At 37.7% G+C, this 11,906-nt stretch overlaps 1 protein-coding gene across 3 annotated transcripts in view; it reads left to right on the forward strand.

Moving 5' to 3' along the window:
* The first annotated feature begins 1,688 nt into the window (after window positions 1-1,688).
* Window positions 1,689-11,906, forward strand: part of scamp2 (secretory carrier membrane protein 2) — a 36,591-nt gene continuing 26,373 nt past the window's right edge. For all 3 annotated transcript variants that reach the window (XR_009782677.1, XM_061720799.1, XM_061720800.1), the window contains exon 1: window positions 1,689-1,835. Coding sequence is in view for 2 of the 3 variants with exons in the window: in XM_061720799.1 (XP_061576783.1) it covers window positions 1,779-1,835 (57 nt within the window). In the remaining variant the exon portion in view is untranslated. The remainder of the gene's footprint in view (window positions 1,836-11,906) is intronic.

Consider the following 11,906-nt stretch of genomic DNA (forward strand, 5'->3'; position numbering starts at 1 on the left):
TTAGTCAGAGGAAACAGGGAAACACTGTTCATAGTTGATTAAAAATATATTGCTTTTTTTGTTTTTTAACAAATAAAGAGATTTAATGAGAGAATTTAATTCTCGTAGAAAAGGGGCAGATTTAGGAATTTAGGAGTAGCACCAGCAAATTTTTGTTTGTGAATAAAGAATTTAGCGTAAATAATGTTAAAATTCAACAGGTGTTCAAGAGCACGATCTTTAGGACAATCAAAGTAACAAATATTAATGTTGAGTAAATAAACAGATTTAGCAGCATTGAAAAAATGAAACTCAAGATCACTCCAAAATGTTTTGGATGTCACAGTGAAAAAATAAATGCAGAGATGTTTCTGTTTCGTTGTTACAAAACGTACAGGAGTAAATTTAGCAGCGATACATTTGATACGGTGTATTGTGTAGAATTTTGAAGTGGACTTCTTTTTTTTTTTAAATTTTATTTATTCATTTCATTTTCAAAAATACAAAAGAGAGGCTTTTGATTAGTATACCGGGATTTATGAATAAACCATTTTGTCAAAAGTATAATAAGATTAATAATATAAAATTGTTTTTTTTTTACAGATGGATAGTCAATGAAGCCAAACAATATATGTTCAAAGCAAAGGGAGAAATGTGGATCAACACAAACGCAAATCAAATTACAGATGTTGTTCCATAATGTTGTAGTGAAAGAGCAACTCCAAAATAAATGAAAAACATCTTCATTGATGCGTCACAGAAACAACAGGCAGGATCTATGTCTTTTATGAAGCGTTGAAGAAAAACTTTACATGGGTAGACTGTGTGAATTATTTTAAAAGATACTTCTTTCATTTTATTTGTAATTAAGTATTTTGCAGGTAACGACCAAATCTTTTTCCAATCAAGATAGTTAACAAGGTTATTCCAATAAGAAACCACATATGGAATTGATACAACATCCTTCTGAAACAATGCACGTAAATGAGGATTATTATTACGTCTTGAGGAGAAACAAATCTTTCCAATATCCAATTTAGTCGGATCAAAAGACAAATTTAAATTTAAGTTCTGTCCCGTCGTACTTTTAAATAACATAACAACTCCAGTAGGGATTGCGTTTATAATGACATTAAATTCCATAACGGGGACAATAATGTTGAATTTCAAAAAAAATTCTTGATATGTCAAGAGTAAGACATTTGAATTAAACAGTTGACCAACCAAAAGAATGTTATTAGAAAACCAATGAGGGTAAAAAATGGATTTGTTTCTGTATATAATGTCTTTATTGTTCCATAAGTAGTATCTATGTGGAGAAAAATGATGTTTATAAATGAATGACCATGAGAAAAGCATCTGTTTATGAAAGTTGGATAATTTTGTAGGGAGTTTTTCGATGTTATAGTTACAAAATAAAAGGAAATTTAGGCCCCCCAATCTAGAAAAAATAAGATTTTGTATAAAGTTCCAAATTGAAAGTGTTTTTTTTAAGAATTGTTTAAGCCAATTAATTTTGAAAGTGTTATTCAAAGTATAAAAGTCTAAAAAAGTGGAGTGAAAGTGAAGGGGACTTCTTTTGCTTTGTTTTAGGGTCGTTTAAGGTTCTCGTTCCCACAGCCGCCGTCACGTGACGTCATCTGCTACGTCGAGGCGTGACGCGCCCGTCAGCGCCGCGGCTCCCAGCGCGCATGCGCCCTCAGCATCACCCAGGAAGTGGCAGCAGCAGCCAGAAGTTTGTTGATTGCGGACCGGAGCGGCTCTTTAACCTTCACTTTAACCCCCTGGAAGCCTCCAGAATGTCTGATTTCGAGAGCAACCCCTTCGCGGAGCCTTCGGCCCACAACCCGTTCAACGTAAGTCGCGTTCCGCTGCGGTTAAACACGTAAATCTGCCTGTAAAGTTTTGGGCGGATGTGGGGGGCGGGACTTAGCGCTCCGCGGCGGGACGCCATTGGCCGGAGCGCTGTGATTGACGGGTCGCCGGGCCAATCAGCGGGCTCCGCTGGAGAAGAGGGCGACTCCGGCTGAGAGTTCAGTTACAGGAAGTTAAACTGCAACTAACCAGGAATGATTGTCACACTAGGAGGATATTTCTTTAACCTCCTTTGTTGCTCAAGTTTATAATAACCGTCAGCTTTTAGAGGGAATATTGTGGGATGGATTTGCTGTAATCTGGTTCTCTGCAGAGGTTTTTAAGGAAGGATTCTCACAGAAACAGGATGTAATGATTCACTTCCAATGTTTGTTCAAGGCTCAGCTGAGCAGTCCTAGCAGGGTTAGGGTTAGGGAGGTTGGGGGGGTCAGGTCTGGGGGGTTAGGGTTACAGATTAATTCAGATTTTGATTTGATTTGATTTTTATTTGTCTCAAACATGCAGGTACATATAATATAAAAAAGAGCACATTACGATGCAGTGCAAGTTTGAGAAAGAGCTGAAGGAAGCGAAGCTTATCAAGTTCAGCCCCCCCTTACATCGCCACACAGCATACAATACAATTATATATAAAATACAATTACATAAACATAAACACATACATACATATATATATATATATATATATACATATATATATACATATATATATATATATATATATATATATATATATATATATATATATATATATATATATATATACATACATACATGCATATGCACATACATACACTACAATTCATAATCTATGAATCAATGCAATCTAAAAAAATAGAACATTTAACTTTAATATGAATGAATATAAATAAAACCCACATTATAAACATGATAATTAAATAAAATCCTGTCTAAAAAAATAAAATATAATTAGCTGTCCAGTTATTTGTAGCTGGCCAAGAGTGTCTGTTTATACTTATTTTGAAATTGTTTTGAGTTAATGCACATTTTCATGTCCTCATCAAGTTTGTTCCACAATTTTACACCACAAACAGATATGCACATACTTTTAGAGTTGAATGGATGGTAAGCTGTTTAAAATTACGATTCCCTCTTAAATTGTATGTTCCCTCTCTAACCACGAACATCATTTGGATGTTGTTTGGTAACAATTTATTCCAGACTTTAAACATAATCTGACCCGTTTTAATTTTAACTAAGTCCCAGAATTTTAAAATACCCGATTTTAAAAACAAAGGATTTGTATGAGCAAGGTACCCAGCATGATGAACAATCCTTATGACTCTTTTTTGTAAAGTGCAAATCTTTTGTAAAGTGCTTTTATATGTATTGCCCCATACTTCAACAGAATAGGACAGATATGGATCAATAAGTGCATAGTACAATATTTGAAGTGATTTCTGATCTAAAACATGTTTAGCTTTGCCCAGTATTCCAATACTTCTGGATAATTTAGAGCACTAATATTTTACATGAGGCTTCCTGCAGAGTTTATGATCAATTAAAACACCAAGAAACTTAATTTCATAAGCTCTTTCAATTTCCACATTTTCAATTTCCAGACATACCTTTTGCTTAATTTGATGATTTCCAAATATCATGAACTTAGTTTTATTCAGGTTTAATGATAATTTGTTTTCATCAAACCAACACTTTAGTTTTAGCAATTCACTTTTGACCATCAATTATAGTTGCTGCAAATCTCCCCCTGAGCATAAAATATTTGTGTCATCTTCAGATTCAGATTCACAAAACTTTATTTATCCCAGAGAGGCAATTGCAAGACAACTGAGCAGCAAGACGTTGAAAATATCAGATAGAATAAGAAATAAAATATACAGATAGATGGGACATGTCTCGTTATTTACAAAAAATATATAAATATAAGAATGTCAAAACATTTTTTTTTACAATAGAGTGACTGTAGTGGTATAAATAAAATATAAAGTGTCGACAGTGGATGTAAACAGTCTAACAGGAGTCCAAAGTATTCACATTCATTACTCAGGTAGAAGTATAGATACTAGAGTTTAAAAATACTCCTGTAGAAGTTGAAGTATCAACTCAAGTTTTTTACTCAAGTAAAAGTATAAAAGTACTGGTTTCAAAACTACTTAAAGTGTAAAAGTAAAAGTAATGTAAGGGGGAAAAAAGCCATTGAAAATGAATGCATCTTAGTATAATGTAAATATATTAAAGAAGCATATATGTGTACTATTGAGCATTAACATGTGTTAATATAAATATATTAAAGAAGCATATATGTGTACTATTGAGCATTAACATGTGTTAATATAAATATATTAAAGAAGCATATATGTGTACTATTGAGCATTAACATGTGTTAATATAAATATATTAAAGAAGCATATATGTGTACTATTGAGCATTAACATGTGTTTCAGAGAGCAGGAGATATGATGACTAGTTGCCTATAAGTATTGTAATGGTGCAAAAAGTCAAACTTCATGTTCATGTTATCATTTATCCTAACCTTTATTGGAATGTACATCCAAGTTTAGTTGCAGGAATCTGAGGGAACGGATGTAAGAACAAAACTGGACAAGAACATCTGAAACAACCACAACCAAATTCACTCTATCCGGATGGAGCAATTTAACTGGATAGTTTTTATTAAAGGCCCAAATGAAATAGAGTAACAATGCTGTTTTTAAAATGTAAGGAGTAAAAAGTACAGATAATTGTGTGAAAATGTAAGGAGTAAAAGTAAAAAGTCGTCTGATAAATAATTACTCCAGTGAATTATAGATAACCAAAATTTCTACTTAAGTAAGGTAACAAAGTATTTGTACTTTGTTACTTGACACCTCTGGTTACGACTAGGGGGGTCAGGGTTAGGATGGTCTGGGGGGGTTAAGCCTGAATTAACGCCCCGTTTACACATAGCCGGGTATTTACAAAAACGGATATTTCCCCCTCTACGTTTTGAAAAATTCCATCGTTTACACGAGATCGTTTTCAAAATCTCTTCGTTTACACGAATCCGCATAAATACGCTGTTAACGTCATGCCAGCCAATCAGAATCCTGGAAAAAACAACAAATGACACGTGTAACTTCCAGTTAAGGCTGATTTATGGTTCCGCGTTACACCAACGCAGAGCTACGGCGTAGGCTACGCGGCAACGCACACCGTACGGCGCATCGCCGCGTACCCTACGCCGTAGCTCTGCGTCGATTTAACGCGGGACCATAAATCAGGCTTTACTTCCAAGATGAACGAGAGTCTTTGGTTTGGAGTGACAGAGAAGTGGAGTTACTTTTAAGTGTGACGTTAGAATATAAAACAGGTAAAATACAAGAAAATATTGACGGTTACAAACTAATTGTAACCACAGGTGTCACTCATGATGCTGGTGACGTTTCTGTCTCATAATGTGACGTTCTGAAGAATAAATGTCCGTTTCTCTCCGTTTACAAGCAAACGTGAAGACGGAGGTTTGAAAAATCTCCACTTTGGCCGGAGTTTTCAGAAATGATCTTTTTTGGTGACTTTGAGCTCCGTTTTCGTGGCATGAAAACACCACCTTTTTGGCTCCGTGTAAACGGGGCCTAAGGTTCTGCGTTAAACCAACACAGAGCCTGCGCCGTTGCCGTGTGAACTTTGTGAACCTTCAGACTTCTCCGTCACTCCATTTCTCTGCGGTGCTAAACCCCCCAGAACACTAGGTGATACTTTGTTTAGCTTTCGGCTTTTTCCGGTCACAGTGAATCAAAGAGATGAGGACAACTATTGTGCAAACAAAAAAAAAAAAAAAAAATCCCACACACGGAGAAAAGAGGCTGAAAGTTCACGAGTGCTTCACGAACCAGGCCCGGAAATGCGTTGCCACCAAGAGAACCAATCACAGCCTCTCGGTCTGTGTTGGGTCGTAGTTACATTTTTGGGAGGTGCTAGCAGGCTACGGTGTAGCTACGGAGAGCCTAGCGTAGCCGCGTACCCTACGGAGTAGGTTTAATGCAGAACCAGAATTCAGGCTTTAGGGCCACTCACAGCCGTCCTGCTGCTGCAGGGTCAGGGTTAGGGGGGTCAGGGGGGGTCAGGTCTGGGGGGTCAGGTCTGGGGGGTCAGGGGGGGTTTAGGGTTATGGGGGTCAGGTCTGGGGGGTCTGGGGGGTTTAGAAAACAAATATGTCTGGAGCTGCAAAAAATGAAAAGTCTTGTATCAGCCTTAGAATAAAGAAACACATGCTGCATGTTTCTATATTAGTTATGTCGAGATTAATGTTGAAGTACAATCTCGAGAAAAAAGTCGAAATCTCAAGAAAAAAGTCGAAATGTCGAGAAAAAAGTCGAATTGTTGAAAAAAAGTCAAATTGTTGAGAAAGTCGAAATGTTGAGAAAAAAGTTTAAATTTCGTGAAAAAGTCGAAATGTCGAGAAAAAAGTCGAAATGTTGAGATTAATGTTGAAGTACAATCTCGAGAAAAAACTCGAAATCTCAAGAAAAAAGTCGAAATGTCGAGAAAAAAGTCGAAATGTCGAGAAAAGAGTCAAAATTTTGAGAGAAAAGTCGAAATGTCGAGATTAAAAAGGAAAGGAGAAAGGAAGAAAAAAACAGGAAAAAAAGAAGAAAAAAGGAAAATAAGAAAAAGGTAAAAAGAAGGAAAAAAAGAAAAAAAAAAGGTCAAACATTTTTGAAAAAGCTCCAGGTTTAGGGTTAGGGGGTCAGGTCTGGGGGAGTTAGGAAGGTCTGGGGTGGTCAGGGCCACTCACAGCCGTCCTGCTGCTGCAGGGTTAGGGTCTGGGGGGTTTAGGGCCGCACTTCTCTGACCAGGAGCTCAGAGGTCGTTCAGGTCACATTCATTCACTTTATTTGTTTCTACTTTTTAACAAAATGTTTTACAAAAAATGTTTCAGAGGATTAAAACTGAAACAGAAAAAAGAGAAAGAAGCAACATTTCCTGCCCCCCCCCCCCCCTCCCGTGAGGTCAGGTGACCTGCCACCGCGATGGCTCCCTGCTGTTTGTTTGATGGGCGGGAACCAGGATGAGCAAACAGCAAAATATTTAAAAAAAAAATTAGATGGCATCAACTCAAACTCCAAGATAACTGCCCAACAAAATAAACTAATGATATGAATAAAAATGAAATCAGAAAAATAACATTTATTCATGTTCAGAATTTTTTTCAAGGCCAAAGGGAGTGATGAGGATGAAGATCTGCTCGCGGCTCTGCAGCCGCAGGTTGCATATCCTGATCTAGACCTCTAATCCAGTATTTCACATCCAGGATTTGTGAAGAATTTAACCTTCATCCTAGGGCTGGGCGATATGGACCAAAAGTCATATCTCGATATTTTCTAGCTAAATGGCGATACTCGATATATATCTCGATATTTTTTCTGTGCCTTAATTGGGGTTTCCCCCAAAGCATTATAGCATAGCATCTCTGTTAGCATCTCTGTTAGCTTCATTTTTTTCTGATCAAACCCTTAAAAAAACAGTCAGTTTTAATACAAAGCCTCGGGCCAAATGTCACACAGGTTCCTTTATTAACAGAGGTCTGCACAATATCAAAATGTATAAAACAAATGAAATAAAAATAAACTGCCTGCATATATAGAATAAAAATGCTTCTTGAATAAAATAAAACAAATATCCCTTTCCTGCATAACAATTAAATTAAAATACACTGTAATTAATACAATGTAGACAGTAACAGGCAGACTTTTCCACTGAGGTTGACAGTTGTGCAAATAACAAAACATTTGTGCAAATCTCAAATAAAACATTCAAGTCAATTTGTCACAAAATGAGCTATATCAAAATCATTAAAAAAAAATGTAAAAAAAAAAAAAAAAAAAATTATTTTTTTTTGAAATCGATATAAACGATATTGTCTCGTACCATATCGTGTTTGAAAATATATCGATATATATTAAAATCTCGATATATCGCCCAGCCCTACTTCATCCCAATCCTGAATCTTCTATGTCCCGTGAGCTCTGGTGAGCATCTTGTTAATCCCTCTGCTCCCTGCTCACTCTGTCGGCCGTGTTACCGTGGCGACATTCAACTTTAATGTTTTCATACCTTTAAACATATTTAAAGGCAAAAACATGGCACCAGTTATTCTGGTGTCCAACAAAACATTCCTTTTTTTGGGCATAAACAAAAAAATATCAAAAGTTGTAATGATGAAAAGAAAAAAAATCGATCTTTAAGGTGCTGACACACCAACCCGACTTCCCCCGCTCTCTGCCGACTGCAGTGTCGGCTCTGTCGGGCTCACTAGACACACCGCAGATACGACACCCGACGGCGAACTAGCACGTACGTTCTGCGCATGTGTGAGAGGTAATTCCCCTCCAGACCAGCAGGCAGCGGTAGTCTGTATTCAGGGGCTCAAGGAGGGGGACAGCGCTTTTTTTTTTCAAAGCTTTATTGAGAAAACACAAGTGAAATACAAAACAGACGGCACACCTGCAGCTCTGTGGAGAATTAAAATAGATGGCTGGCTGAAATAAATCATTTAGGAAGATAAATGTTGGTTTAATAGATGAAATCTAACAGTTGTAGCTACGCCTGTTAAGAAATTTGCTCCGAAAATTTCGGGATTTTCTGCCTGCCGGCTCCGGAGCTGATTTATGGTTCCGCGTTAAATCAACGCAGAGCCTACGCCGTAGGGTACGGCGTACGGCGCGCGTCGCCGCGTAACCTACGCCGTAGGCTCTGCGTTGGTGTAACGCAGAACCATAAATCAGCCTTTATTCTGGCACGGTTTGAAAAAGACAAGCGAGTGATTATATACATTCACTGAGGGAATATTATGAAAGTAAAATATTTATTTCTCGCTACAAATGTAATCAAAACGCATTTTTATGCAGAAACTAACTTAAAATATTGATTTTATTCATAAGAAATGTCCACCATGTTTTTTTTTTAATTCAGTCCGCAAATGACGACGAAAAGCATTCTGGGAAATTCTGGGAACAGCCAATCACAGAGCGGCCGACGCCGATTCGACATGTCGAATCGGCTGAAAAGCTTGACGGGCGGCGACCTGTGGCGACGTGCGGGACACACCAGGGAAACTAGCCTGACAGACGCACCGACGCTCAACGACGGCCGACAGTCGGCTTGGTGTGTCAGGGCCTTTAGACATATGTGACGACCCTCTTTACCTTCCTGCCTTGTGGCTGGTCTTCCCCCTTGCAGGTGGGAGGAGCTGAGGGTCATCAGAGAAGTGGCAGCACCTGTGCTCAATGAGCCTTTAAAAAGCTCTGGCTGCTCACTTCTCCCCTCTCTCTCATCCCTGAAGCAGCATTTTGTTTGTGGTTTGGTTTTGCTTTAGTTTTACACCTTACACCCACATTGTTTCCCGCATGCACTCACTTACACCACTGATCTACTGACTACACACGCCATACTTAATTAAGGTTCTTCTTTTAGCTTTATTATTTGGTATTATTTAATAAAAACCATGTTTAATTGACTTTCCTTGTGTTGCGTCTCCCTCTTTGTCATGGCCGTGCAGCCCGGTTCGTGACACATACCAATCGATTTTTAGGAATTAATACGAGAATCAATTTAGAAACGGAAAATCGATTTTATTTTCTTTTTAACACAGGCCTAGTTTTTTGTGAAGGATGAGGAGGTTTGTAGTTTTTTGTGAAGGATGAGGAGGTTTGTTGTAGTTTTTTGTGAAGGATGAGGAGGTTTGTTGTTGTTTTGTGAAGGATGAGCAGGTTTGTTGTTGTTTAGTGAAGGATGAGCAGGTTTGTTGTTGTTTTGTGAAGGATGAGGAGGTTTGTTGTTGTTTTGTGAAGGATGAGGAGGTTTGTAGTTTTTTGTGAAGGATGAGCAGGTTTGTTGTTGTTTTGTGAAGGATGAGGAGGTTTGTAGTTTTTAGTGAAGGATGAGGAGGTTTGTTGTTGTTTTGTGAAGGATGAGGAGGTTTGTAGTTTTTAGTGAAGGATGAGGAGGTTTGTAGTTTTTAGTGAAGGATGAGGAGGTTTGTAGTAGGGCTGAACGATATACCATTATCGTATCTATATCGAGATATGAACATTCAAGACATTAATAACGGAAAAGCAACGATATAAACGATATATTTCCATAAACACTACTTTTAAGATTGCCCTTGAACGCACCACTACGGCCAGCCAACCACAAAGCTTATTTCATGCTTGCTGTTGATCGACAGCTGAAGCCAACCAATGACAAACATAGCAGGGTGGGCGGGAGGGAGGGAGACGTGAGGCGCACACAGCCACACACAGGAGAGCGGAGAAGAGCGGAGAAATCCAAACGGAAGAAAGGAGACATGAGTGCGGAGGATAATGCTGCCGGTGGCGGTGCAGAATCTAATTTTGTGCCAAAACATAAATCATCCTCCATTATTTGGAGGTATTTTGGATTTAAAAAGGATGATGTCGACCAGAGCGAGGTGTTGTGCAAGTCGTGCTTGGTGAAAATTGCGACGTGTATTTCGCAGCCATCCGTTTTTTTTTTTTTTAAATTACAAAATAAAAATAGAGTAATAAACCAAAATAATCCGTTCCCCATCTTTTGTTTTGATAATAAAAAATTCATTGATGTGTTTGAAAATCGAAATTGGGAATTAAAACAGCGAGTGGAAAACTCTTTTCTCTATTTCCTATTCGTTGGAGGATACTGAAAAACAAGGATTGGACAAATGGGGGGATTGCACATGCGCAGTAATAAATTAAGAAAGTTGTTTCTGGTTCTTTTGTTGATCAGATTGAAAGTTAACATTTTTAGATATTTAATTGTTGAAACAGAAAATAAATCAAATATGAAACCTGGGAATGAAACATGAGTTTAATCTGTAATCTGTCTTCACTTCGACATGAAACTGCAGTGATGTTGTGACAGTCCGTTCAGCTGCAGCGTCCAATCAATACCATGTACTGAACTCCAACTCTAACTGCATTGGTTATTTATCGTTAAAGCGGAGCTACAGTAAAATATTTTGATTATTATTTATTATTGAGTGACTTTATGTTAATGTTGATGACTGGCAGTGAGTTCTAATCAATAAAACTGCACTGTTTTGATTTCTGATGTTTTTATTTTTCTGAAAAATGCTTGGTTTTCACCGAACCGAAGTCATATCGTATCGTATCGATATCGAGATATCTGGCATAAATATCGAGATATGAAATTTTGTCCATATCGTTCAGCCCTAGTTTGTAGTTGTTTTGTGAAGGATGAGGAGGTTTGTTGTTGTTTTGTGAAGGATGAGGAGGTTTGTAGTTTTTAGTGAAGGATGAGGAGGTTTGTAGTTTTTAGTGAAGGATGAGGAGGTTTGTTGTTGTTTTGTGAAGGATGAGGAGGTTTGTTGTTGTTTTGTGAAGGATGAGCAGGTTTGTTGTTGTTTTGTGAAGGATGAGCAGGTTTGTTGTTGTTTTGTGAAGGATGAGGAGGTTTGTAGTTTTTAGTGAAGGATGAGGAGGTTTGTAGTTTTTAGTGAAGGATGAGGAGGTTTGTAGTTTTTAGTGAAGGATGAGCAGGTTTGTTGTTGTTTTGTGAAGGATGAGGAGGTTTGTAGTTTTTTGTGAAGGATGAGGAGGTTTGTTGTTGTTTAGTGAAGGATGAGGAGGTTTGTTGTTGTTTAGTGAAGGATGAGGAGGTTTGTTGTTGTTTAGTGAAGGATGAGGAGGTTTGTTGTTGTTTTTAGTGAAGGATGAGCAGGTTTGTTGTTGTTTTGTGAAGGATGAGGAGGTTTGTAGTTTTTAGTGAAGGATGAGGAGGTTTGTTGTTGTTTTTTAGTGAAGGATGAGGAGGTTTGTTGTTGTTTTTTAGTGAAGGATGAGGAGGTTTGTAGTTTTTAGTGAAGGATGAGCAGGTTTGTTGTTGTTTTTTAGTGAAGGATGAGGAGGTTTGTTGTTGTTTTTTAGTGAAGGATGAGGAGGTTTGTTGTTGTTTTTCAGTGAAGGATGAGGAGGTTTGTTGTTTTTTAGTGAAGGATGAGGAGGTTTGTTGTTGTTTTTTAGTGAAGGATGAGGAGGTTTGTTGTTGTTTTTCAGTGAAGGATGAGGAGGTTT

The sequence above is a fragment of the Cololabis saira genome, chromosome 5 (assembly GCF_033807715.1).
Source record: "Cololabis saira isolate AMF1-May2022 chromosome 5, fColSai1.1, whole genome shotgun sequence".
Lineage (NCBI taxonomy): Eukaryota > Metazoa > Chordata > Actinopteri > Beloniformes > Belonidae > Cololabis > Cololabis saira.